At 41.4% G+C, this 27,742-nt stretch overlaps 2 protein-coding genes across 2 annotated transcripts in view; both read left to right on the top strand.

The window, feature by feature from the left end:
* Positions 1-27,742, top strand: part of LOC128623000 (NACHT, LRR and PYD domains-containing protein 12-like) — a 140,970-nt gene that overhangs the window by 64,573 nt on the left and 48,655 nt on the right. The window lies entirely within an intron of this gene.
* Positions 14,748-27,742, top strand: part of LOC128623007 (NACHT, LRR and PYD domains-containing protein 3-like) — a 38,760-nt gene continuing 25,765 nt past the window's right edge. Inside the window, exons 1-7 of the mRNA XM_053649841.1 lie at positions 14,748-14,782; positions 15,518-15,602; positions 16,263-16,384; positions 16,629-16,745; positions 19,897-19,950; positions 20,091-21,872; positions 24,990-25,184. Coding sequence (XP_053505816.1) covers positions 16,356-16,384; positions 16,629-16,745; positions 19,897-19,950; positions 20,091-21,872; positions 24,990-25,184 — 2,177 coding nt within the window. The 5' untranslated portion in view covers positions 14,748-14,782; positions 15,518-15,602; positions 16,263-16,355. The remainder of the gene's footprint in view (positions 14,783-15,517; positions 15,603-16,262; positions 16,385-16,628; positions 16,746-19,896; positions 19,951-20,090; positions 21,873-24,989; positions 25,185-27,742) is intronic.

Here is a 27,742-nt window from a genome sequence, read left to right as displayed (position 1 = left end):
TATTGGTTTATGTTCAAGGGTGTCTCATTATTGGTTCCACCTATCTGTACTCAAGCGTAATTATGTTTGTTATTTAAACCCCTCGTGTTGCTGTGCACTTTGTGCAGAATTATCCGTATACGTTAACGTGATGGTGAATGCGTTACACATGCTGAGCGGTCTTATTTTCATGTCCTGTTCTCATTCCATGCCTAGACTTAGTTCTACATCTAACCTCATTGATCTTGTCCAGTATAGACCGTGTGTCCTGTGTTTTGTCTGCTGTTCTGAAAATAAAGACACTGGTCTGCACCTGCTTCTGCTGGTCTGCACCTGCTTCTGCCTCACCTCCCTTTTTGTAACAGAATACTGTGCCCACCATACGGAAGCAGCAGATCAAAATGAACACCACTGAAGCTGCTGAGTTTGAGAAGTGGCGTCGATCGTTCTGGGAACAGAACAAACAGCTAAACAAAGAACTTGCTCAGATCAACCGCCTTGTGAAGCAGCTGCAGCAAGCCGGGCCACACGCCACACAATGCGGGGACTACACTGCGCAATGCTCACAGCAGGAGGTTGCAGCCCCAGAGTCCCAGCATGAAGTTAAAGTGGTGACCTCGGGGCCTCGGCCTGAGGTCAACAGGGCGACCTCAGAGCTCCAGCCAGAAACCCGGGGGGAAGTCTCTACCACCAAGAAAGCTGCCCTGCTGTCCTGTCCTGCTGAGGAAGCTATACCACTGCCCTGTCCTGCTGAGGAAGCTGCTCCACTGCCCTATCCTGCTGAGGATGCTATACCACTGCCCTATTCTGCTGAGGAAGCTGTCCCGCCACCCTGTTATGCTGAGGAAGCTGTCCTGCTGCCCTGTCTTGCTGAGGAAGCTGCTCCACTGCCCTGTCCTGCTGAGGAAGCTGTCCCGCTGCCCTGTTCTGCTGAGGAAGCTGTCCTGCTGCCCTGCCCTCCTGTGGAAGCTGTTCCACTGTCCTGTCCTACTGAGGAGGCTGCCCTGCTGCTCTGTCCTGCTGCGAAAGCTGTCCCGCCGTCCTGCCCAGCCGAGGAAGCTGTCCCGCCGTTCTGCCCAGCCGAGGAAGCTGTCATGCCCAGCCGAGGAAGCCGTCCTGCTGTCCTGCCCTGCTGGGGGCGTCGCACGGCATTCCAGTTTTGCTGAGGATGGCGCCCAGCTTTCCAGTCCCGCCAAGGACGGCACCCTGAGTTTCAGTCCCGCTGGGGGTGGTGCTCTGCCTGTCTACAGCCCGGCGAAGGCCACCTTGTTTTCCGATGCATTGTGAGACAGCTCACACAGGGGCCCCGGACCGCCACTGGAGGGGGGTGCTCATTGGCACTCCGTGAGGGGCGCTTTTGGAGGGGGGTTCTGTTACGCCCTCACTGGCAGATGGCACTGCGGCACGGCTTTAGAGAGCACACGTGCACGAGACTGAACTCTAGTATATGGACACGTGCCTTTGTTATGGTTTTGTTCTCTTCCTGTTCCAGTATTGGTTTATGTTCGAGGATGTCTCATTATTGGATCCAGCTGTCTGTAATCAAGCATAATTATGTTTGTTATTTAAACCCCTCGTGTTGCTGTGCACTTCGCGCAGTATTATTCGTATACGTTAATGTGATGGTGAATGCGTTACGCATGCTGCGCGGTCTTATTTTCATGTCTTGTTCTTGTTCCATACCTAGACTTAGCTCTACATCTAACCTCGTTGATCTTGTCCAGTGTAGACCGCGTGTCCTGTGTTTTGTCTGCAGTTCTGAAAATAAAGACGCTGGTCTGCACCTGCTTATGCCTCACCTTTCGTTTCGTAACACTGACTCATAGGAAAACCACGCAAGTGTCTATAAAAAAAAAACAGAAAACCGCTTACCTTAAATTGAGTAGTCACACTTGTGCGGTTTCCCCAATGGGTCAGCTCCCAGAGCCTCAGCCTCCCTCTTCGCTCTTAGTCAATCACATCGGGGTCACCTAATTATGACATGGCAAACAATCTTTATTTTTCCAGCCTAAGTGAAAAAACTTCAGAGACAGAGGGTTTGTAGATGTAAGAAAGTAATCAAACTTTATTGAAACAATAAAGTGTGACGGTCTGCAGAAAGTCTAAATTATGCAAACACACACAGCCCTTTTTATACCTTTCTCGACAGCGTACTCATCTTAGGTGGGGTTTTGCCTTTTCTCATTAAAAACAGACTAATCTTCTTCAGCACAATTAATAATTCATGTCTATATGTTATCTTAAATTTGTGGAGCATGCGCAGTTAGTTGTTTTACTTGAAATGGTTTTATGAGGACAAGGTTTCTTTTTAAAAAGGTTTCACTCAGACAGAGTCTTTGTTTTTTGTTTCTTTCTGTCTCAGTGAGTTTCTGTTTGTTTCTATCTGCAGTCCTAGCTGATATCTACCTCCCTTCCTGAGGCCCTCGCCTAACTCCTTAATTGGTATTGGGCCTCAACGTTGTTTACTTACAAAAGCCATTTCAGCGAATGTCTAATGCCAATTTATTGCTGTGCAGAAAAGTGCAGGCTGATACAGAAAAACAATTATTGTACAGTAAGACACAGAATTCATCTAACTCAATACACATTTGAATATAACTTGATCAAAAAGTGTTCTATGGATTTAGATTATGCTTCTAAATATTGATTATACATATAGATTATGCTTGTTAACTAGTATTAATTATTAGATTATGCTTCTAAGTAATAATTCTAAATGTTGGTTATACATATTGATTGTACTTTATTAACATATCCAGATGTTAGTTACACAAATTGATTACACTTCATCAATATATTCTATACATTGTGTGCATCTTAACAATTAATTGTGTAAAAGAAATGAATCAGACAGAACGCTGAAATTAGAACTGTAATAATTCACTTACTTTTTCTACCCTTCTCACTATCTACAGTCTCATTGCCTGCGATTATGACTGAGGAGGGATTGAGAGCCTCCTGAGCAGCTCCTCTGTCTCCTCTACTGAGGACCAAAAGAACAAACACCCCCTGCTGTATGCTTTACAGATATAGTGAAATTTCTCACCATGTAAGTTTGGACTACCTCAAAGGCTGGAATCTCCCCTTCTACTGGCATTATGAGGACTTTTTTTCCGTCAGTAAGCTCACTGACGGTGGTTGTTTTATATGTGGCAGATTTGACTTGGCCTGTGACCACTTCATAAGCCGCAGCACGCAGATTCATGCAGTTATCTACACAAGCTGAGTGGGTGCAGGACGGCTGTATGGAGACCTTGCAGCGGACCCTCACACCGTATATGATAGACATGTAACTTCAACTTTTATTTTTTCTTCTCAACTCCATATTCATTCTTAGAACTGAGTCTTAGGAAGAGAATACATCTCATTATTGTTGTTTTCATTTTACAGGTGTGAGAGAGGCCTGGAATGTGAAAAATGTATATGTGCTATGCTGACATTCATCGGACTGCAACCACAATGGAACTTGAAAGTGAAGTTAGACTTGGTCCAAGCTCACAGGATGTTATTAATAGCGTTAGTGTTAAAACAACATCTTTACTTTGTAAAAGCAGAATGGAATTGCTACATCACTTCAATATTTTAAATAATCCAGTTTAAATAGGTGTTAAATTTCATCCACTAATCCAAGTCGTCATCATTTTGTTAACATTATAATTAGAAAAGGTATTTTGCTTCTTTCATTTCTATCAGGTCCTGAATGACTACATGTATCTAATGGTACAAAAATAAGGATAAGGAATCACAAGACAGAGCTGCAGCCACTGACACTTTTGAGATGAGTAACATGTGGAACCGGAAGCAGGCCAAAGTGAAGTTTGATGTATATCATGATATCCAAATTTGATTGTGCCTATACTTGTGAATTCATTTCAATCAATGGTAGCACATTTTAAAATGTTAAATGCAGCTTTTCAGAAAATAAAACATTCACAATAGTGAAATAAAAAAGCAGCAAAATAGTGCATAAAAGGGGGCAGATCTGGGTGATTAAGACTAAGGCAGTGGTAAGGAAAACTCTTTAAGATGTTATATTTATGTGCATAAATAAATGAATGAGTTCACACATGCTATAAAATGACATTTTCATATATAGTTTTCATAAAAGACTTAATTAATTTGTTGTTTAATTATGTTAAATTTTCTTGCATTTGGCTGAACAGTCCTTGGGTGGCTCACCACTGTATTAGTTTTTGTCTAAAACATACTTCATGTGTCAGCCTTCTAAAAATCTTAACCCAAACTTCTCTCTGTGGGACAAACCTTTATACCTGAATAAAAATATGTCACAAACAATATAAAGAGTACTTTTAGGACTAGCCAATGTTTTTCCCCCAAAATATAATTTTGTTATTTTACTTTATGGTCTCTGCAATACCAGTCCCTTTGACCTTAGGGGCACCCAATTGTTTTTTTTTTTAACCAGACACAGATGCATTTACAGACACAAAATGGATTTACATCTGTTGGCACAGTCACAACATAAATACATCTAATTAAACATAAGAGAAAATAAAAAATAGAAAAATAGAAAATATGTCAATTATTCAATTATCTCAGGGTCCAGTTCTTTTGGCTTATAGAAGGACTGTCATGGCTCCAAACAATCCCTGCAATCGCATCATTAGACAGAACAATCTGAGTCATGCTTCCTTTAATAAGTTGGAAAAAAACACAGATACAACTAGAAAGTTCAAAGTTGTTGAGACAAACGGTAATGTTGGCTAGACAGACAGACAAAAAAAGTAATAAAATAATAAAGAGAGAGATGTGATAGAAGAAGTCTGTGGTTATCTACTCATTAAATAATTATTATTATTGAGAATCAACTCACCATCATGCCAAAGAGGATGTGATAAATTTACCTCTGCTATGTCTGCTATCGCTGATGTCCAACTCAGTGCCAACACAGTGGCAAGGAGAGTTTCGTTGCTTTCTTCAGATGCGATGGGACAGCTAGAACAGGACATGCAAAGGTGTAAATGGTTTTCATTTCATTGTGATGAATTGGTGGACTTGAGTGATACAGCTCAGTTGGCTGTTTTTGTTTGGATGGTTTTGATGATTTTTCCACCAAAGAGGAGTTTTTTACTTTGTTCCTCTGAAAACCACGACCAGAGGAGTCGACATCTACAACGTTTTTAAGAAGTACTGCGTGCAGAAAATGTGCCCCTTGAAAAGCTGGTGTCTACGACAACAGACGGAGCTCCAGCCGTGATAGGGCGCCACTCTGGAGTTATTGCACATTGCAAGGCTGACCCAGACTTTCCCAAATTTCTGAACTATCATTTCATCATTCATCAGCATGAGATCTGCATTAAGATTATGTCATGAAACCGGTTGTTCAGATTATCAACTCAATTCGAGCAAAGTCCAAACAGCACAGATGTTTCAAACTCTTTCTTGATGAAGTTTCTGCAGAGTATGGTGATCTCCTTCACACCGAACTCAGATGGTTGAGTAGGAGTAAGACACTTCAGTGCTTTATTTCCTTGCTGAGTTATTAATCTCCAAAAGCATATACAGCTGAAATCTCAGCAACATTCACAACATTTCTGGAGTCTGGTAGACCCAGAAAACTACGAGAACATTCACCAAGCTGCCCTCAAAGCATCTGCTTTATTTGGATCTACATACGTTTGTGAAACAGCGTTTTCTGATATGAATGTGATCAAATCTAAATTCAGAACAAGACTGACAGATGAACATTTAAATGATTGCATAAGAGTGAACCTAAGTGCATACACACCAGCATATACCTCTATTGTGGAATCAATGCAGTGTCAGTCAGCTCATTAACTGTAAATAAGTGTGAATGCACTTCATGTCATACTTGTGGCCCATCATGCACTTTTCTCATTTACCATGCACTCTCATTCATGTGGTATACATTTTAGTTCAGAATGTAGGCCAACATTTGAAATGCTACTGCTGTTTATATTCCAGTTAATTTAGTTTGGACTTTCATTAATGTATATATGTAAACAATCATATAGTTATGTGTAACTATAACAACGTGTGCTGTATTCTTTGATTCTGTTTTCTCCTCTGACTCTTTCAGGTGAATATATTTGTTAATTTGAGAGTTATGACACATTATGTGAAAGATATAAGTATTGTATGACATGAGTAGATCTCAGCCAATTTCATTAAAAAAAAAAAGCTCTCAAATTGAAAAAAGGTTTGAGACCCCTGATTTAAATAAAGTAGATGTTATGGAACGAGACTTGGACAGGAAGTAAGCGCAGGAGGGAAGTCTTTATTTGATACTGAAGCAGAGGACATGGAACGGAAACACTAATTGAACTAAGGCCTGAACACTCTTAACTAGGCCATGACCATGAACACTCAACTATGGCATGGCATGAATACTCAACTATGGCATGGCATGAACACACAACTAGGGCATGACATGAACACACAACTAGGGCATGACATGAACACTCAACTTGCTTGGCTTGGTGTTGCTTTGCTGCAACTCTTTAGCTTTGTCTCTCTTAGTCCAGTCCTGATTCATGTGGGTAGATTCAGTTTAGTTCAGGTTAATGTAGCGTGACGTGCTCAGCAACACGAGGGGTTTAAATAACTAGTCACCACTCTCTTAATTGCTGATAGCCGGCAACACTTGACACAGTGGTAGTGTCCATGCGCACCTCAAGCATGTGCACGTGCGTGCCATGAAGCCGCTTGTGCACGTTGTTGCCTCAGCGCCCTCTGCTGGCGCTATCGTGACAGAACACCCCTCCAAGGGTGGTCCTGGGCCCCTGTGTAATCGGTCTCTTGATGTCTTGGAAAACAGGGCAGCCTCCGCTGAACAGCAGACAGGCGGAGCACCACCCCCAGTGGGACTGAAGCTCGGGGCGGCGCCTCCAGCGGGACTAGCAGGCTGGGCGGCGTCCCCAGCGGGACTAGAAGGCTGGGCGGCGTCCCCAGTGGGACTAGAAGGCTGGTTGACTTCCTCTGCGAAGCAGGAAAGCAGAGAGACGTCCTCCTCAGCGCAGGTAAAGAAAGCACTGTACTCTGTGGGGCAGGCGAACGGAATACCGTCCTCCGCGGAGTAGTCAAACAGAACGGCGTACTCAGCGGTGCAGGAAGGCAGAGGGACGTCCTCTGTGGGGTGGACAGCAGGACAGCTTCCTCGGCTGGGCAGGGCAGCGGGACAGCCTCCTCAGCTGTGCTGGACAGCGGGACAGCTTCCTCGGCTGGGCAGGGCAGCAGGACAGCTTCCTCGGCTGGGCTGGACAGCGGGACAGCTTCCTCGGCAGATCAGACCTCCCCGTAGGTCTCTGGCCGGAGCTCCGAGGTCGCCATGTTGACTTCAGACGGGGGCCCCGAGGTTGCCCTGTTAACCTCAGGCTGGAGCTCCACAGCTGAGACCTCCCCATAGGTCTCAAGCTGGAGCTCTGAGGCCGCCATGTTGTCCTCAGATGGGAGCCCAGAGGTTGCCATGTTAACCTCGGGCTGGAGCTCCACCACGTCGACCGGAACCTGAAGCGAAGATGCTGCTTCTAGCCGGTCCAGCCATGCATAATAGAGGTGGAATTGCCAGTCCTCCTTGTCCATTACTTCGATTCCCCTCTCCAGTACATCCAGGCGGTTTGATTGCCCCGGCTGCGAGAACTCCTTCAGAAAATGTTCTGAGAACTGGGTGACGTCATAGAGGGCACTGGACCCTGAACGGGCCAGCTGCTCTGCCCAATCCCGGGCCGGGCCATAAAACCGGGATACTAGGAAGCCCAGCCACTTTTTCTTGGTAGGCTTGGGGGCCACCAGGCTTGCAAAGTACACCTGGCTGTGAAACAGGAACAGCAGCGGGTGGGATCCCCACCCATACGTTTCCAGCGGGAGTTCAGCAGCTGTCCTCTGTGGAAACTGCACGGACTTGTACTGCGGCCAGTAGTCCGAGCGCCTCCCGACCAGGTGCTCTCCTGCTACTTCCCTGCTTGGGAGCGGCATTCTGTTACGGTCAAGACTTGGACAGGAAGTAAGTGCAGGAGGGAAGTCTTTATTTGATACTGAAGCAGAGGACATGGAACGGAAACACTAATTGAACTAAGGCCTAAACACTCTTAACTAGGGCATGGCATGAACACTCAACTATGGCATGATATGAAAACACAACTATGGCATGGCATGAATACTCAGCTATGGCATGACATGAACGCACAACTATGACATGACATGAACACTCAACTATGGCATGGCATAAACACTCAACTATGGCATGACATGAACACTCAACTAGGGCATGACATGAACACTCAACTATGGCATGACATGAACACTCAACTTGCTTGGCTTGGTGTTGCCTTGCTGCAACTCTTTAGCTTTGACTCTCTTAGTCCAGTCCCGATTCGTGTGGGTAGATTCAGTTTAGTTCAGGTTAATGCCGCGCAACGTGCACAGCAACACGAGGGGTTTAAATAACTAGTCACCACTCTCTTAGTTGCTGACAGCCGGCAACACTTGACACAGTGGTAGTATCCATGCGCATCTCAAGCATGTGCACGTGTGCGTCCTGAAGCCGCTCGTGCACGTTGTCACCTCAGCGAGCTCTGCTGGCGCTAATCATGACAGTAGAACTGATGGGAAGAAATCCTTCACAGATTATTCTATACATGCACAGACTCCCTAGTAGTAGCGACATCGTGAGCTAAACATATTATTTGTGAATTAATGTTATATTATTACTACTATATATTTATTTAAACATGGAGAACCAAATTAAACACAAATGTGCTGCTCTATCCTATTGTCTCATGTGATGTTTTTAGGTTAACTGTTTTGTAAGTACAGTTTGCCCAAACCTTCCATATTGGCTTTAACACTATATCTATAAAAATAACTAACTAAATAAATAAATACAAAGCCGGTGAAATGTTGACCCAGAGACAGGCCCAGTCCTAAGCCAGACCAAAACGAGTAATCCATAAAATCCTGTGGAATAGGGTGATATATCGATATAATATCAATATCGTGAAAAAATATAATTTCGTGATACATTTTTCTGAGATATTGTTGGTATAGTGATGTTATTTATTTATTTACTTTTTAATAATTACAAATTAAATGGTACTGAATGGATACTGGAATGGTACTGCTTTGTCTTTGCAGCCATTAAAGTATCGTCATGTTAATTTGCCTTTACCTCTTGTTTAATTTGTTTAACACAGATAATGTTGCAGTTTTTTTTTCCCCTCTTCTTAATAGGGAGAATCAAAATGACAGCCATTATTAGATGTGGTTAAAACATAACTACTGAAATCATTAATACTTGCCAGGGGTGTTAGCTGGACTGTCAATCATACAGGGCTGAGCCCAGATTCTTCTCCATCAAAAAACTTATAAAAACATACTTCTAAATAGACTGTTTGCATTTTTTTTTCTTGCATGTGAGGGCAAGTTGGATTTATCATAAAACTTACCTCGGATGTTATCATTGTTTGCAGGATTACCAGTCAAACTTTTTTAAAAAGGCATATATTAGGGGTTCTCAAACTTTTTCAGCGTGAGGTGCCCCTTGTTAGGGTGCATCCCTTTGTGGCCCTGTACAGTCGTCAAATTTGCACAATTTCAAAATACCTTATCAGATTGTCCTACCAGTATAAAATAAACAGGTAGGATGATTTTACAGTGCAAAATACCTTATCAGATTCCAAGTCCACGTGCAAATAGTAAAAAATTATGGGCGTGCTGTTTAGCGTGACAAAAATGACGCAATATTGATGTATGCATGTGCAGTAAGCCCTGGAAGGACAATCTGAAGGGTAGGATGAAATGTCAGGACACCTGTACACAGCACACAACTGCTAATATGCCAATGCGCTAACATCAGCTAATAAATGGTCAAACAACAGCTGAACTATAGTCATATCAATATAAATTGATTTTGTAATGCTACCTTCTTACCTGAATCATTAGTTGACCCACGATCGCACCTGTAATCGGTGGTGAAAACTGTGATTGGGTTAGATTCCTTGTTTTCACACAGAGAAAGAAAATGGCAGAAAACTATATACTGCTAGTTAAACAAGCCATGTACCACATTACCAGATTATTAGTGGTACTTTAAAGTATCAATATAATAGCACTAACTTGTAAAATTCCTAATGTTAGCTAGTGTTAATTAAACTACAAAGTCTGAGTTACACAACGTTACTGCCCATATCGTTACTGCCCACATCGTTACTGTATGTGTCTATTAAAGACATTAGTCTATCATATACCACAGAAACACATGGTCAAATATTGCTTTATCAAATATGTTAATTAAAAGAAAGTTCCAGCTTAGTGTCCGTAGTGTATGAATGGGTGTGTGGATGTGTATGTGATTGTGCCCTGTGATGGATTGGAACCCAGTCCAGGGTGTACCCCGCCTTTTTCCCGATGCTCCCTGGGATAGGCTCCAGGTTTCCCCGTGACCCTGAAGGAAGCATAAGCGGTATAGAAGATGGATGGATGGATGGAAGTTCCAACTTACCTTCTGTCTGAATCCCAGGAAGAAAATAGAAATAAAATGGAGGAAAGCAACAGGGAAAAATCTGGAGATGCAGGCAAGTTTGTGCATCATGAAGTCAGACCAAACGTCAGATGCATGAGCCAAAACAAGTAGTTATAAAGTTACAGCATTTGGTAGATGCCCTTATCCAGAGTGACTTACAATGATCTCATTTAAACATCTGAGCAGTTGAGGGTTAAGGGCCTTGCTGAAGGACCCAACAGTGGCATCTTAGTAGCTGGGCTTTAGACTCACAAAACTTCCGATCAGAAGTCCAACGTCTTAACTACTGAGCTACCACTTCCCTAGTTGAGAGAACTTTTTAATTTTTCAAGTTCATAGAATCTACAATATTGAGTTAAAATCCCCAAAGCAGAAAGCTAAATTACACTGACTCAAAACTTGCATTAATGCAACACACACACCCATTGTAGTTATATCATACACTTTCTGTCAAACTGTCAATCAAAGTAGTTTGATGATTTATGAACCTTTGTGCTCCCCTGACCGACAGTTCTGTAGGTACACCCAATTTATGACCAGGGGTGGGGGGTAACCCTATCCACTGTGTCAGTGGGTCATTCTGGCACCTGTATGTCTGGGTTGTGTCCTTCCTTCCCTGGGGGTGTGTGTTTTGTGTATTGTGTGGGATTTCCCCCAACAAATGTGTTTATGTTAATGAGACTGTTGTGAAACATGTTTCTCCCAGTATTAATCACACACAAATGTATACCTTTATGTGGTGTAAGAGAATGTTTGTTTTCTGAAATTACTTTTTGTGGTATTGTTTTATTTTGAAGCTTAAGGATGGTTTAGGTGAAATATGTCTGATGTAAGAAAAAGAGTATCAAATGGTTAATATTGGGTATACATGTGTTACTGTATGGGGGATTTCGTTTTGTGTAACTACATTGTTAGAAAAAAGCATGATGGTTGAATGTGAACATATATGAGCAGAATGTTTTGTTTGTGAAATAAATGAAAACCATTGCTGATTACGTTTTTGGGAGAACGGAATGACTATGAATAAAAATTTTACTGAAACAAAACCCCTAAAAACAGATAAACCGTCGATATGGCCAAAAGAAAAAAATGTTTCTACATACCTTCTAAACATATCCCTTTAGGAGGTAAAACGTTAGAAAAAAGCTGTTTAAAAGAATAGCGTGTATTACATACTTTTCTAAACATAACTCTTAGGAGGTAAAAATGTTTAAAAGTGATGTTTAAAAGATTTGCGCATATTACAGGTCTTCTAAACATAACCCTTAGGAGGTAAAATGTTAAAGTGTTGACTAAAAGAATCCCTCGTATTGTTTAAACTAGAAGACAATTTTTTTTTCGCGAGATGTCTTGCAATCGCTGGATAAAGCAGGAATGAAGTAAAAAAAACAAAACAATTCAGCTCTTTCTCTATACATTCCGCGCATCCACATGTGTTTCTCCTGGCAGACAGTTTCTGTAGATTGCGTAAATTTATGACTCTAGCAGACTGTTCTGTATGTGCACCTAATTTATGACCCTTTGTGTCCCCCTGACTGACAGTTCTGTAGGTACACTTAATTTACGACCATGGTTGGGGTGTAATCCTACCGCCTTTTGTTTATGTTAATGAGTTTAGCATATGCGTTGTTAATGGCTTTTAAATATTGGTTTAAGAGATTGTAGTTAAAACACAGAAGAAACTCTGCAAGTATCTGTTACAATGGCTGCTCCGAGAACTCCTAATATCCCTCGAAGTCCGGCCTGTATTACCACTATACGAGAATCTGATGAAAAGCGTTAACTTTTGCTCCAAGAAAAAAACAACACCAATGTGTTAGTTTATCAAAATTTCTTCATGAAAATGATGTTGTAAAGACGCTGATGTTTAACCCTGAGCACCCTATTACCAACTTCGGAGACCGTCTCTTAAGACCGCCCTCATACCATGATGATTCAAACGGGTGGAAGGTGTTACAGTGGACACATATACAAGATGTCTCAAAATTCTACCTTTGTCTGCTACAGCAACACCCAGGAGACAGCCTCGGCTTTGCCTGATGACAACGCAACAACGCTAGAAACCCTCCCACAAATATGTAACAACAGCTGGTTCACAACCTGAGTTTCCTAACAACTCTATATGGCACCACAGGAGCTTCAGCAGGGGCTGCTGGCTTAGAGTAAGTTAGGATAAGTTTGGCTTAGTGGTTAAGGCTCTGGGTTACTGATTGGAAGATCAGGCATTCAAGCCCCAGCACTGCCAAGCTTTTTCACTGTTGGACCCTTGAGCAAGGTCCTTAACCCTCTCAGCTCCAGTGGTGCTGTATCATGGATCATCATGGATCATGCATCATTGGTGTTGTATCATGGATGTATCATACTGATCGGAAGGTCAGGGGTTCAAGCCCCAGCACTGCCAAGCTGCCACAGTTGGACCCTTGAGCAAGGTCCTTAATCCTCTCTGCTCCAGGGGTGCTGTATCATTATGACCCTGTGTTCTGACCCCAGCTTCCTGACATGTTGGGGTATGTGAAGAAAATACCCCACATGTGCATGTGTATATGTGATCAATAAAGACTCATTATCACTCACTTATATCACTTATCCTGATCAGTATGCAATTTCTACATTCAAACACACAGCTTAGATGCACAAGAGTATTTTAAGAAAGATATATTCAGTGACTAGTACTGAATGAATGGAAATGTTTTATCGTGTACAGTAGTTTCTTTTGGGTGGGGAAAAAAAAATCTCTCAAGTGAATACAACATGTAATGTAAAACCTCATTTTGCAGCTCAGTGGTTAAAGTGTTGCGTTACTGCTCAGAAGGTTGTGAGTTCAAACCCCAGCACCACCAAGCTGCCACTGTTGGGCCCTATCTAGAATAAAGTCCAACTATGTGTATAGGATGTTTATTTTGCCACATTTGTTGGTTTGTTTTCTGTAGAAGGTGAGAGTCATGGTCTTATCCTGTCTGGGGCAATAATAAGCAGTGTTAAAAAATATATATATATGCACATATACATACATACATACATATACATCTATACATACACACACACACCCACACCACATACTACATGCCCCTTTTTGATGAAGGGTAAAGAGGAATAACATGCAGAGGTTGTATGATGATTGGTTGAAAGGAAGGACATAAAATGAGACCAAGGTAGTAAGGTTACTATTTTTCTTCTTTGTACACGTGTATAATTCAACAGGATTAAGAGGGGGGCCTTTCCACAGGACAACCAAGGTAATAGGCAAGAACTAAACAAAAAGAAAAGTGTGAATAGAAAAATAATATGCTACATACAAAGATTTAGTGAAGAATACCTAAACTCATCATACAATAGGACAGCAGTGTATTTAGTAGAGATACACAGATATAAAATTTCTCAGCCGATACCAATAACCGATTATTCAGAGTGATATCGGCCAATACCGATAATTCTGCCTTTTATACCTTGTTTTAAATGAATAATAATTACACAATTCTGAAAGAAATGCAAATAAAAACTTTATTCTCTCCATTTCAACAAGTTGTTTCACAGTAAATTCTGTACTGTTTCACAGTAAATTCTGAAGATTAAAGTAAGATTTCTTAAGTTATTTAATGTTATTAATTCATATTAACTGAATTCTGAAAACGGAACCCCCAACCCCCTCCCTGTTAGGAAATATACTAATCTACAAATCTATTTTTGCAGAGATTACGGCGTTTACAAACTGCAGTTTTGTCATCATTCAACACAAGAGACATCTTTACACACAGCACCAAATCCCTGTGTTTTCATTGTGGGGGAAAAAGAAAATAAAACACCCTCCTCTAGCCCAGTGTGCAGAGCCTCGGAGGGTGACACCAAAAAAGCTAACAATAGACAAACAGTGTAGATATCAAAGTGAAAAACACTACACTAACTTACAGAATCACAAAGTGCAGCTCAAACGTCTGAGAGTACAATAAACCTTACACACAACACAGCTCTCTCTTAATGTGACTCTCTGTCCAGTCTCAGCCTGTTCTAGTCTAGATCTGACGTCGAGTAATCCACTTCCTACATGGTGCTTTTATACCGGAAGTCCCGCCTTCTTTTGGAAATCCAGAGCGCTGATTGGTGCAACAGCAGCGCGGCAGTGACGCAGTCATTGATCGAGTCGACACCAGTCAGCGAATCAGGTAGAAGACGAAAGAAAAGTCAAAAGAGAAACGACATTCACTAAATTCCAGGTGTTTCAGTACTGTGACGTAAAGTGGGCGTTTCTGCGTTTGCGCGCGCATTCCGAGGATCAGCGATGTAAAATGAAGGACAAAACAAACGGTAACTATTTTTTATGTCTAAAAACTAACTGAAAAACAAACAAACAAACAATCCTGTAAATGCTAAATTAACTGTTTCTTCAAACTGTCAGCTTTGCTCTTTCTGTGTAAATTGAGTAGTTGAGTATGAAAATGTGGATAATTATGAGTTTGTTTTTTTTTTTAATTGAGCAACAGAAGTGGAAATGATACTGAGGTTAAAAAGAATTAAGGTTCCACTGCAGATTTTTAGTCTTGCATGAGAGGACACATGATAGAAGTGATGTAAAGTGAGTAAGAGCTTATTTAAGTGAAACAAGTATTTCATAACAATATTTTTCAAACGACACCCATGTGATCACGGACAGGTATCTGAAGAATGAATGTAAAACCCTGTGATCACGGACAGGTATCTGAAGAATGAATGTAAAACCCTGTGATCACGGACAGGTATCTGAAGAATGAATGTAAAACCCTGTGATCACGGACAGGTATCTGAAGAATGAATGTAAAACCCTGTGATCACATGGTATGAGTAGATAAATATGCATATAAAAATGGTGTACTGTGTAGTGAATAGATTGTGATTTCACAAATGTGGAAGGAGTCTTCTAATTGAAAATGGCGATGGGAAAGTTGGCAAGTTGGCAAGTGATTGTTAAAAGCAGTATTGTAGTGCAAGGCTAGTCGTAAACACACAAAGGCTGTACAAAGCTCAGTTTTTCCCCTTTGCACCACTTTCTTCTCTGTCTCACAGCGCCACCAAGTGGACCAGATCAGTATTACAGTCTCACTGCACAGCCCGACGTTACAGTTTGAAGCAAAACAAGCTCCGGTTTAAGGTTTGACGACTTTAAACCTCTTTGTTTGATTGTATCTCTTCTCCGGAGTAATCCTATATTCAAAGGCTTCTATGTCAATCATAAATGCTCAAAAATAGCTGAGATGGTCTTACAGAAATCATTCTAACTGTTTTTGTTTTAGTGAACATGTGCATGACTTTGTTTCCTTTAGAAAATATGGGCTGTATCCATAAACTTGATTAGTATTCAAAACATTAATGTAACTATGTGGAGACCCCCCCCGCCCCCTCCCCCCGTTTGTACCAGAACGTATCTTTACACTCATTTGTTTTCTCAAATAGTCTTTGCAAAGTCTTCCCAATGTTAACATGCATTTAAATTCAGAGCATCAACTTTCTGTGGTGGGTATTATGTGTTATATACCCTGGCCTGTTTTCTGGATTACTCTTGTGGATTATCTCTTATCTCTAGAGAAGTTTTGGTTTGGTTCTGAGTGTTCAGATGTGTGTGTATGTGTGTGTGTATGTGTGTGTGTGTATGTGTGTGTGTATGTGTGTGTGTATGTACCACCATAATATAACCAGACAGTTCATATGAATGGGGAGCTTGTGATTTTAATGCATCTGTCAAAAATGTTTAGGCTCACCAGTATTAAAAATGGAAAAAAGTTTAACTGTACATATGTTTTGTGTTTTCTAGGAGTGTGATCAATAACAGCAGAAGAGATCAGACTTTTCAGGACTCTCTGTGTGTGTGTGTGTGTGTTTGTGCAAACTTTACTAATATCCAAAGATGGAGGCCCTCAATAAACTAAAAAAACGGTAACTTAGCCATTCCATGTATTTTAACCATTAAAAAATCATATTTAAAATATTTATAGAGTACATATGAAAGGACTAACTTAACCAACATTTTACTGTTAATAAAATCTAACAGTCACCACATAAAAATGTTAGATTCTGTTCACTGTAAGTAAAAGTAAATCCTCATGAAAATTAATAAATTAGTTAAAAACCATGAAGAGTGTATATAAATCACTAAAGGACTGTCTACAATGTTATACAGTAAACTCAAGGGAGAAAGGTCCGAATCACCAGCACCCAGCTGTATCTCCATGAAGAGTGATCAGTCTATGGAGCCACCTTTGAAATTTAAAGCTGAAGGCCCCTCAGATCTACACAGGTAACGTCTCCTCACTGTTAATGTCACTGCTAATGTCACAGTTCCAGCATAAAACTAGAACTGAATATATTATCATGTTATGTAGTATTCTGTTGTACAAACTGTATCACTTACTGTCTGCATTTTAACAGAACTCATGATTTTGCAATACACCAATATGTAATTAAACCATTAGGAATCCCTACTGTGATCAACCAATCTTCAGCCGAAGATGGTTGATTTTACAGGCAGTTTGAAGGAATAATTCTGGTCAGAGTTGCTCCATCTTTGCAGCATCTCAGCTAAGCAGCTAACTATAAAACAAAATTTGTGCTAAGAATTTAACAGGCTTAGCTTGCAAGTTAACTAACGTGTCTAATTTAAATTGTTTTAACAAACCTGTGTAGCTCTACATCAATCATGTTCTTACTGAGGAGTTTCCTTTAATTGACATTTATCTATCTAACTTTGTTCAGCTTACAAAAGGATTTATAGCATCTGCTGCACAGCACCTCAGCTTTCAATGTAACAACATCCCACATGTTTAAATCATAACAAAAATAAAGTGCTCACAAACAACAAATCTGTAAGAATCTATAATAATATGTGGATAACATTTTAGCTAATGTCACTCCGATACCTAAGTAGTTAAATTGATCTTCTCAGTAGATATTTATGGTCAACCAAGTAGCTTCCTCTAGAGTTTCTGGGTCTTCTGCTAAAGAAGCTGTTAAAGTAAGCAGTGGTTCTGTCTGTATGTAGTACAAAACAGAGAGCAGAGAAGCTCCATGTTCAGAGCAAAAGTAGCCAAACTGGGCTCGTAGAACTAATTAATGTCTGTTAGCAAGCACTTGAAACTCTTTCAATGGTGTACTGGTGCTTTGATTCAGCATGAGTAGCGCACGAGTGATGGGGGGGCATTAGACTCAACGCCGCTTCACTGCTGCAGCGTCTGGTGTACAATTTTAGCAGTGCAGAGCTTAAAGACATTACAAACTGCAGTTTTGTCATCATTCCACACAAGAGACATCATCTTTACACACAACACAAAATCGATATGTTTTCCCGCCCTCTTTTGATTGACAGGATATAATCAGCCCTGATCATCGGATGTTTTTAAACTATCGGCTTACAGCCGATAGCGGGAAAAATAGCCTTTATCGGCTGATACTGATTATCAGCTGATACATCGGTGCATCTCTATGCGAGATTGCACGTCAATGTCATCATTGTCCCAGCTATGGTGTCTGTGGTTCTGAAAAACGTCTTCCTACACAAGTTTGGCTATGCAATGCAAGAGGCTGTTGAGATACAGCTGTGAATGTGAGATAGGATACAGTCCTGTCCCAGACAATGAATACAACACAAACTGTACAGTTTACCCTGGAGCACGCGGCAGGTGATGATCATGTCCGAGCGGCTAAAGATTCGAATAGAAGACAGAATGGGATCACTCAGTTCCCTTAACTTCAGACGGACACTGAGGAGGTTATGGTGTGATGTTGCATGTCTGACTGAATGTTGAGTGTTTTTTTGAATATCATTATCTTATCATTTAACTAGTCATAAAATAATCAGGGCATGAGGCCCTGTTTACACTAGTGCGTTTCCATCTTAAAACAGCATTTTAAAATGAAAACGATCCTCGTCCACACTGGCGTTTCCGCTATGTTTCAGAAACAATCTCCGTCCATACTACACGACCGAATACACATGTTGAATGTGGGCAGCCACGCCTTCGTTTTCCAAAAGTCTTCGTTTTGATCTGTTTACACTGAAACGCAAGCCCGGAGTTTTCAAACTAAAGCGGAGTCTTTGGCATTTCCAGAAGTCTCCGTTTTCAAGGGTCGAAAACGCTGGAGTAGTGTAGATGACAGGCATAACCATAGCAAAAGTTATGCATTTTAAACTGGAAATGCACTAGTGTGAACAGGGCCTCAATTTAACTAATAACAGGGGCACTGTCTAGCCAACATCAGTCTAACTATTATATTAGGTCAGAGGTTCTCAACATTTTGTAACTAAATGTAAATTTGGACGAAGGGCACGTATCGTTATCCATGACAAAATCAATCAGTGGGACACGTGCGCTTGCTTCTTTATACATTCATGTCTATGTCAGCTGACGTACGATCAACAGGATGTGCTGCTGTGGCTCTTATGCACTCACTGAACAGAACAGATGCAGAGAGAGGTGTGAGTGCAGAGGGAAAGCAAGACCTCACGCTTGCAGGAAAGTACTGGTGATATTTGGAAAGTCGCTAAGGTTTGTCCAAAAAGTTGCTAGATTTGTCGTTAGGCAAGTCGCTAAGGGGTCTGAAAAGTCGCTAAGTTGGCAACACTGGTCTGCACTGGAAGCTAGATAAAAGGCAGGCTAAGCTCCGCCTCTCCCCAGCAAAAAGAAAATGCAGAGGGAACATTCTATTTGAAAAGCAATAAAATACAAAGAGTACCCAAATTATGCCCTGTATGTGTTTTTTTTTTTTTTTTTTTTTTTTCTTGAAAACAATTTGCGCCCCCCTTCAGATCTCCGTGTTGAGAACCACCGTATTAGGTTATATAACTTTGCTTGTACTTCCTCATTTGTAAGTCACTTTGGATTAAAGCATTTGCTAAATGAATAAATGTAAACTAGACCTAATCAGGTCCCCTATTTATTCCTAATAGAATGTGGCAACCCTAAATCCATCACAATCACACCATCACAGCTAGTTATCCCAGTCCCCTGAATATACCATTATCTAGTGAGACTACACCCCATTCCCCCACTTTTCCCACATTCCCCTTCTAAATCATCCCACTATATGGAGTGGCTAACATAAATTTCCCCATGTGTGATGCACATCCAGGCTGTAATATTATCCTGGCTATAGTTAGAGATTTTATACCTGTGGTCCTTTCTGGCAAAATTTCTTGCAAAATTGCATTGCATGTATTTGTCTCTGTTTAGAACACATTACATGTTCATTCAAATTGATTTGTTACATAATTAACAGCCATACAGGAAATAACCTAGAATACCTAGAATTAAAACAGGGCCAGATTAGCACTGTGTTTTCTGAATGTTAATGCGCTCAAAAATAATTATTTTAGCAAAATTAAAGTAAAGGTTTAGACTACAGTGTGTAAGTGATGGAAGTTATCTTCTTTAACAGCTACAGTTTTTGTTCAGTGTTCTACAGAGAGCAGGAGACAGAATAGAAAAGAACATCATCACAGATACACGGTAAGATCAGAACAACATGACTGTGACACTGACGTGCTGGTATTGTAAACGTTAAATGTTATTAACTACAGAATGATTAGAGCATACATAGTAGTTGGACCCCATATCTCACCTCATCTTTCTACTTCACCATCTCACAGGCACGACCCAGAATCTGTTGCTGTGAATGAATTCCAGAAAAAATTCAAATTAAACCTGATGAAGAAGTTTCAGTGTTTGAATGGAGTGATAATAAACCTGGGAAACCAAACACTCCTGAATGAGATCTACACAGAGCTCTACATCACAGAGGGAGACAGTGGAGAAGTCAATAAAGAACATGAGGTGAGACAGATCAAGGCAGCATCCAGGAGAACAACAACAGAGGACACACCAATCAAATGCAACGACATCTTTAAGCCCTTATCTGAACAAGACAAACCCATCAGAACTGTGGTGACAAAGGGAGTCGCTGGCATCGGAAAAACAGTCTCTGTGCAGAAGTTCATTCTGGACTGGGCTGAAGGGAAAGCAAATCAGGACATCCACCTCATATTTCCACTTCCTTTCAGAGAGCTGAATCTGATGAAGGACCAGAAACTGAGTCTGATGGAGCTCCTTCATGTCTGTTTTAAGGGAACAAAAGAAACAGAAATGTCCAGTTTGGAAAAGGTTCTGTTCATTTTTGATGGATTGGACGAGTGTCGTTTTCCTCTAGATTTCCAGAACACAGTGAGAGTGTGTGATGTAACTGAATCAGCATCAGTGCATGTGCTGCTGATAAACCTGATCAAGGGGAATCTGCTTCCCTCTGCTCTCATCTGGATCACCTCTCGACCAGCAGCAGCTGATCAAATCCCCTCTGAATGTGTCCATCGAGTCACAGAGGTACGAGGGTTCAATGACCCACAGAAGGAGGAGTACTTCAGGAAGAGAATCAGTGATCAGAGCCTGGCCAATAACATCATCACACACCTGAAGTCATTAAGAAGTCTCTACATCATGTGCCACATCCCAGTCTTCTGCTGGATTTCAGCCACTGTTCTAGAGAGAATGTTGGGTGAAGCAGAGAGTGGAGAGATCCCCAAGACTCTGACTCAAATGTACACACACTTCCTCATCATTCAGACAAACATCATAAGAGTAAAGTACTCAAAGAAGCAGGAGAGTGATGAAATACTTCTTAAACTGGGACAACTGGCTTTTCAGCAGTTGAAGAAAGGGAATCTGATCTTCTATGAGGAAGACCTGAGAGAGTGTGGCATAGATGTGAGAGAAGCAGCAGTGTACTCAGGTGTGTGTACGCAGATCTTCAGAGAGGAGTTTGGGCTTCACCAGAGTAAAGTGTACTGCTTTGTTCATCTGAGCATTCAGGAGCACCTCGCAGCTCTGTATGTGCACCTGACATTCATGATGGAAAAGAGAAAAGTTCTTAATCAGAATCAGGTCTCTAAATGGTGGATGGAAAAAATGACAATCTCAGATGTACACTATAGTGCTGTAGATCAGGCTTTAGAAAGTCAGACGGGACATCTGGATCTTTTCCTTCGATTTCTTCTGGGTCTCTCACTGAAGTCCAATCAGAAACTCTTACATGCCTTAGTAACACAGACAGGAAGTAGCTCCCAGAGCAAAGAGGAAACAGTTCAGTACATTAAGAAGAAGATCAGTGAAGATCTTCCTACAGAGAAATCCATCAATCTGTTCCACTGTCTGAATGAACTGGGTGATAATTCTCTAGTGGAGGAAATCCAACACTACCTGAAATCTGGAAAACAAAGTGAACTCTCTTCTTCACAGTGGTCTGCTCTGGTGTTTGTGTTATTGACATCAGCACAGGAGCTGGAAGAATTTGACCTGAATAAATATTTCAGTACACATAAGATAACAGAAACTGTTCTTCTGAAGGTGATGCCTGTGATTGCAGCATCCAGAAAAGCAACGTAAGTAAAGCTGAATATAACTGTTTTACTGTTACAGAGTTAGAACGAGAGAAACTGAAGAGAATTTGACAAATATCTACCTTGGGATGTTTTGAATTTAAGGTGATACTGTGTGGAATTAATGCAAATGGATAAATTAGAGAATAAAAAAATAAAACAAATGACAAAGGCTGAAGAGCAGGTATTAAATGTGTGGAAGCAAGATGATTTCATTTGAGAGAAAAAAACACTGAATTCTTGAAGTTATGAAAAAATTAAAAGTTTCTTAAAATTATGATTTATTATTACCACAGTAATGTTGGATATTTGGAAATCCAGTGAAAGTGTTTTTATTTACATAAACCTTAGCAATATCACCCTCACATCTACAATCTTTTATTTTATCTTTCAAGTTTGAAGATATTTTCTTCATGTGTTTCCAGAAAATTTATGTTATATATGAAGTGCAATTACACAGACACATGGTATATAAAACCATGTTTATTGCTGTAATACAAAATTACAGAGAAACACACATAAGTAGCCGATTGGTAGCGAGGCACAGGTGAGAATAATCACGTGTTACCTGCCGGTTACCCCGCCTTCTTTCCGTTCACAGCTGATGCTTGACCACGCCCCCACTGCCACAGCAGTATTCTGTTGTACAGGACTGTATCACTTACGCTATATATTTGAGCAGAATTCATGTTTTGGTGTCATTTTCCTTTTTTCACCCGAACACTACAATACACAGAGTGCAGTACACCAATACGTAATTAAACCATTGGGAATCCCTACTGTAATCAACCAATATTTTATATATTTACACCTGTGCAGCAGCACTTCAAATCAGAGGATTATAAAAGAGATTTGAAAGTGAGTTTTTGGGTCTTCCACTGGAGAAAATGATAAAGAAAAGAGAGATCCTGTCTGTATTTAGTAAAAAACAGAGAGCAGAGAAGCTCCATGTCCAGAACAAAAGGAAATTAACTGAAATAGGAGAACTTGTTAATATCTTTTAGCAAGTAGGCTAACCCTATTTGACTTACCCATGTAACTACTAGTAAGATGGCTAGTAACGTCACTAACGCAAAGGTAAATAATCATGTAACGCTGCTAGCTAACATTATGGCAGCTGTTTGTGTTGTTATTGTTAACTTCAGTTGTATGGCTCAGTGTAATTGTGAAAGATCTACAGTTTCTCTCTGCCTCCTGTTCTTCTCTCTGGTGCTGTTCTTCTTCTGTATATTCTGGCTCAAACATATAAGAATGGAGGTCACTGTGTAACACTAAATCAAAAAATCCTTATCTATTGAGTCATTTCTGTCTCTTGAGTGATCCATTCGCTCCATCACAATAATTTACTTACAAAGTTAAGTGACTGATTATTAGCAGTAGGCAGCAAAATATTTCACTTCCCTGTATATGTCATCATCTAGTGAGCACTGCCCCCCCCCATTCCCCTCCAATGCAATTATACACCATAACTGGTGTAGTTTTACAAATTTTGCATCCATGTCCAATATACATAATCATGAGGGGGGGATCTTGAGAATTCAATCAGGAAATATCAGTACAGAGTTGCTGCGTCATTGCTGTAAGACACGAGTAGCAATGTTCAGGGCTGATTCTGATTCTAAAGGTAAATAAGTATTTTCCACAACTTCAAGAACAACTGGTCAACAACTAAATTTTACATATAAATAACAAATAAAATAATATAAAATAAATCCAATAATAAATTACAATGCACTTTTAAACTAAAATTTCTGCTTCTGTTATTTTTTCAAGAAACATTGGCTAACATAGTGAGAAATGACTGGGGGAAATATAGTCAAGCTGAATTTAGCTTTAAAATGTTCCTGCATCACTTATAAGAAAAAGCCTTTATTTGTCACATACTGTATACATTAAAGCACAGTGAAATAATTTTCTTCACATATCCCAGCTTGTTAGGAAGTTAGGGTCAGAGCGCAGGGTCAGCCATGATACAGAGCCCCTGGAGCAGAGAGGGTTAAGGGTCTTGCTCAAGTGCCCTACAGTGGCAGCTGGTAGCTTGGTGCTAACACTGACAGTACCCCAAAATATTTCCTAATAGCACCTGAAAATGATTGTCACCTGCTTCCATAACAACTCCCAGAATTCAACACAACAACCAAACACCTGCACTGAACTCCATTTCCCAGCAGCACAACAGACTACAAACTCCACCACATGATCAGTCACATGACCCACTTCCCAGACCACGTTCACCTGATTACTAACTCAGCATTGAGAGTGCCCCTGTTACTAGTTAGACTAAGAGCCTTTCTTTTATGGTGATTTTTTTTTCAGTTTATTGTATTGAGGAAAGCTCTTGTCATTCAATCAGATATCTAAAAAAAAAAGGACAGGACTGTATCCCGTCTCACACCTGTACCTCCACAGACTCTTGTGTTTCACTGGGAATTTGTGTTGAAGACATTTTCTAAGAACCGTGTGACTGAGTTTCCGTAACCAGGGCAACAATGATGTTGACATGCAAGCTCACACTGCACATGTACATTCTCTTCCTGCTATTTCTTGTGAAATTGGTTTCATTTTATTCACTATTATGTTTCTCACCACTGTGGAGACTTAGTGTATGTATGAAACGATGTGTATGAGAATACGGGACAAATCACATCCTGTATTAACTCAATAATTATATTTTTCAATACAGGACAATCCCATATTATACAGGATGAGTGTAAACCCTACTCTAGATACTAGCTAGTTAACTGTAGTTATCTTTTAACTTTATCCATTTTAATTACATCAACAAGTGGAAGCAAGAAAGGGGACAAGTTTACACAAACTAATTCATTAATAGTCATTTTATTACTAGTTTTGGGTGTGTTTCTTCTTTTTTCTTTTTGTGTATTTGCCTAATTTAGTACCTAGCGTATAGGAAGAAACGGCCCTGGTGATGTTTACAGCAGATGTATTGATGGTTAAAATTTAGATGTTGGCTGGATTTTCCCTTTAAGCATATTATCTAACTGTTGTTTTTACTTTTAGCATTTATGAAAATGAGAAGGTTCAGTGAAAGCTTTGAGGACTTGTTTGATAATTTGCACTGGTGTTAGTAAAAATAAAATATTATTTTATTTCCTTCAGTATCAGGTGTGATTCACTTGGAGTGAGAAGTTGGTCAGCTCTGGTCTCAGCGCTCAGCTCAGAAACCTCCAATCTGAGAGAACTGCATCTGACTGTGAAAACACTGGATCTGACTGGGAATGAACTAGGAGACTCAGGAGTGAAGAGTCTCTGTGCTGTACTGGAGAATCCTCACTCTAAAGTGGAGACACTGAGGTAAGCTGCCCAAGATGTTTGATTTAATTTCACATAGGCTGCTGTAGCATTTTGGATCGTTGTAGCTGGTGTTTCATTGAAATTAATTTCTAGTTGTCTTTAATGTGAGATGGTCCTGTAAAACACAGGTAGTACAAACATCTCTCATTTCATCAGCCTATTTTCTACAACCACTTTCATTTTGTGATTTGCTGTTAGATCTGTGTGTGTGTGTGTGTGTGTGTGTGTGTGTGTGTGTGTGTGTGTCCGCTACATAAACACGTGGCAAATGAACAAACCTCTTGAGTAAAAGACTTTCAGCACATTGGCCACTTTTTGCAGTCATGTAAGTTCCTTTGAGCGACTGCTGGGTTTTGAGTTTTATTTTCAAACCTGTGCCCACCCTGTTTTACTCGGGCCCACCCTCTGTTCAGTTTCTGGGCTCACCCTTACAAAAACTTTACAGGGATCCTGCAGGAATATTATGCAGATATCCTACAGGATTCTCAGCTCATTTTCCTGTAGAAATACCTTGAGGAATTCTATGAAGGAAAAAACGATATGCTGGAATTATATCCTACAGGAATGATGTCCTCAGGACTATTGTGCAGGATAGGATGTGAAATACTGCCGGACATTGCGAGTGTTTGTATCCTGCAGGAACATACAGGGGAAATAACTTCACAACAATAGAAAAGTATTTTCACAAATGAGTTATTTTTAGGGATGCACCGAATGTTCGGCAGCCGAAAAAGCTTTTTTTGCTATTTTCTGGGTCCTGGGTCTTCCCCGAAGGTCTCCTCCCATCTGGACGTGCCTGGAACACCTCCCTAGGGAGGCGCCCAGCGGGCATCCTTACCAGGTGCCCGAACCACCTCAACTGGCTCCTTTCAATGCAAAGGAGCAGCGGCTCTACTCTGAGTTCCTCTTGGATAGCCGAGCTTCTCACCCTATCTCTAAGGGAGAAGCCTCCTGACACGCGATCTAGTTCTTTCAGTCACTACCCAGCCTTCATGACCATAACTGAGGGTAGGAACGAAAATTGCCCGGTAGATCGAGAGCTTTGCCTTCCGGCTCAGCTCTCTTTTTGTCACAACAGTGCGGTAAAGCGATTGCAATACCGCTCCGGCTGCTCCAGTTCTCCGGCCAATCTCCCGCTCCAATATCCACTCACTCGTGAACAAGACCCCGACATACTTGAACTCCTTCACTTGGGTTAAGTACTCATTCCTTACCCGGAGTAGGCACTCAATCAGTTTCCTGCTGAGAACCATGGCCTCAGATTTAGAGGTGCTAATCCTCATCCCAGCCGCTTCACACTCAGCTGCGAACCGATCCAGTGAGTGCTGAAGGTCCCAGACCGGTGATGCCATCAAGACCACATCATCTGCAAAAAGCAGTGATGAGCTCATCAGTCCATCAAACCGCAACCCCTCCCACCATGACTACACCTCGATATCCTGTCCATGAATATCACAAACAGGATTGGTGACAAAGCGCGGCCCTGGCGGAGACCGACACCCACCTGGAACGAGTCCAACTTTTTCCGAGAATCTGGACACTACTCTTGATTTGGGCGTACAGTGATTGGATAGCCCTAAGAAGGTAACTCCTCACCCCATACTCCCTCAGCACCTCCCATAGTAAACCCCTGGGGACCTGGTCATATGCCTTCTCCAGATCCACAAAACACATGTAGACCGGATAGGCATACTCCCAGACCCCCTCCAAGATCCTTGCGAGAGTAAAGAGCTGGTCCGTTGTTCCACGACCAGGACGGAATCCGCATTGTTCCTCTTCAATCCGAGGTTCGACTATTGGCCGAACCCTCCATTCCAGCACCTTGGAGTAGACTTTACCAGGGAGGCTTAGAAGTGTGATACTCCTATATATGGCACACACCCTCTGGTCTCCCTTTTTGAACAGGGGAACCACCACCCCGGTCTGCCACTCCTTGGGCACTGTCCCCGACTTCCACGCAGTGTTAAAGAGGCATGTCACCCAAGACATCCACTCCACACCCAGAGCTTTCAGCATTTCTGGACGGATCTCATCAATCCCTGGGGCTTTGCCACCGTGTAGTTGTTTGACTATCTCAGTGACTTCCACCAGGGAAATTGACGATGATCCCCCATCAGCCCCCACCTCTTCCTCTACCATGGAGGGCATGTTAGTCAGATTCAGGAGTTCCTCAAAGTGTTCCTTCCACCGTGCAGTTACCTCCTCAGTTGAGGTCAACAGCATCCCATCCTTACTGTACACAGCTTGGATGGTCCCCTGTTTCCCCTTCCTGATTTGGCAGATGGTTTTCCAGAAACACCTTGGTGCCGACCGAAAGTCCTTCTCCATCTCCTCTACGAACTTCTCCCACACCCACTGCTTTGCCCCTTTCACGGCAGAGACTGCAGCCCTTTGGGCCTGTCGGTATCTTGCAACTGCTTCCAGAGTCCTCTGGGATAACACATCCCGGAAGGCCTCCTTCTTCAGTCGGACGGCTTCCCTGATCACCAGTGTCCACAACGATGTTCTAGGGTTCTCGCCCCTTGAGGCACCTAAGACCTTGAGACCATAGCTCTCCG

This window comes from Ictalurus furcatus, chromosome 19, assembly GCF_023375685.1.
Source record: "Ictalurus furcatus strain D&B chromosome 19, Billie_1.0, whole genome shotgun sequence".
Lineage (NCBI taxonomy): Eukaryota > Metazoa > Chordata > Actinopteri > Siluriformes > Ictaluridae > Ictalurus > Ictalurus furcatus.
This window is presented reverse-complemented; position numbering and strand designations above follow the sequence as displayed.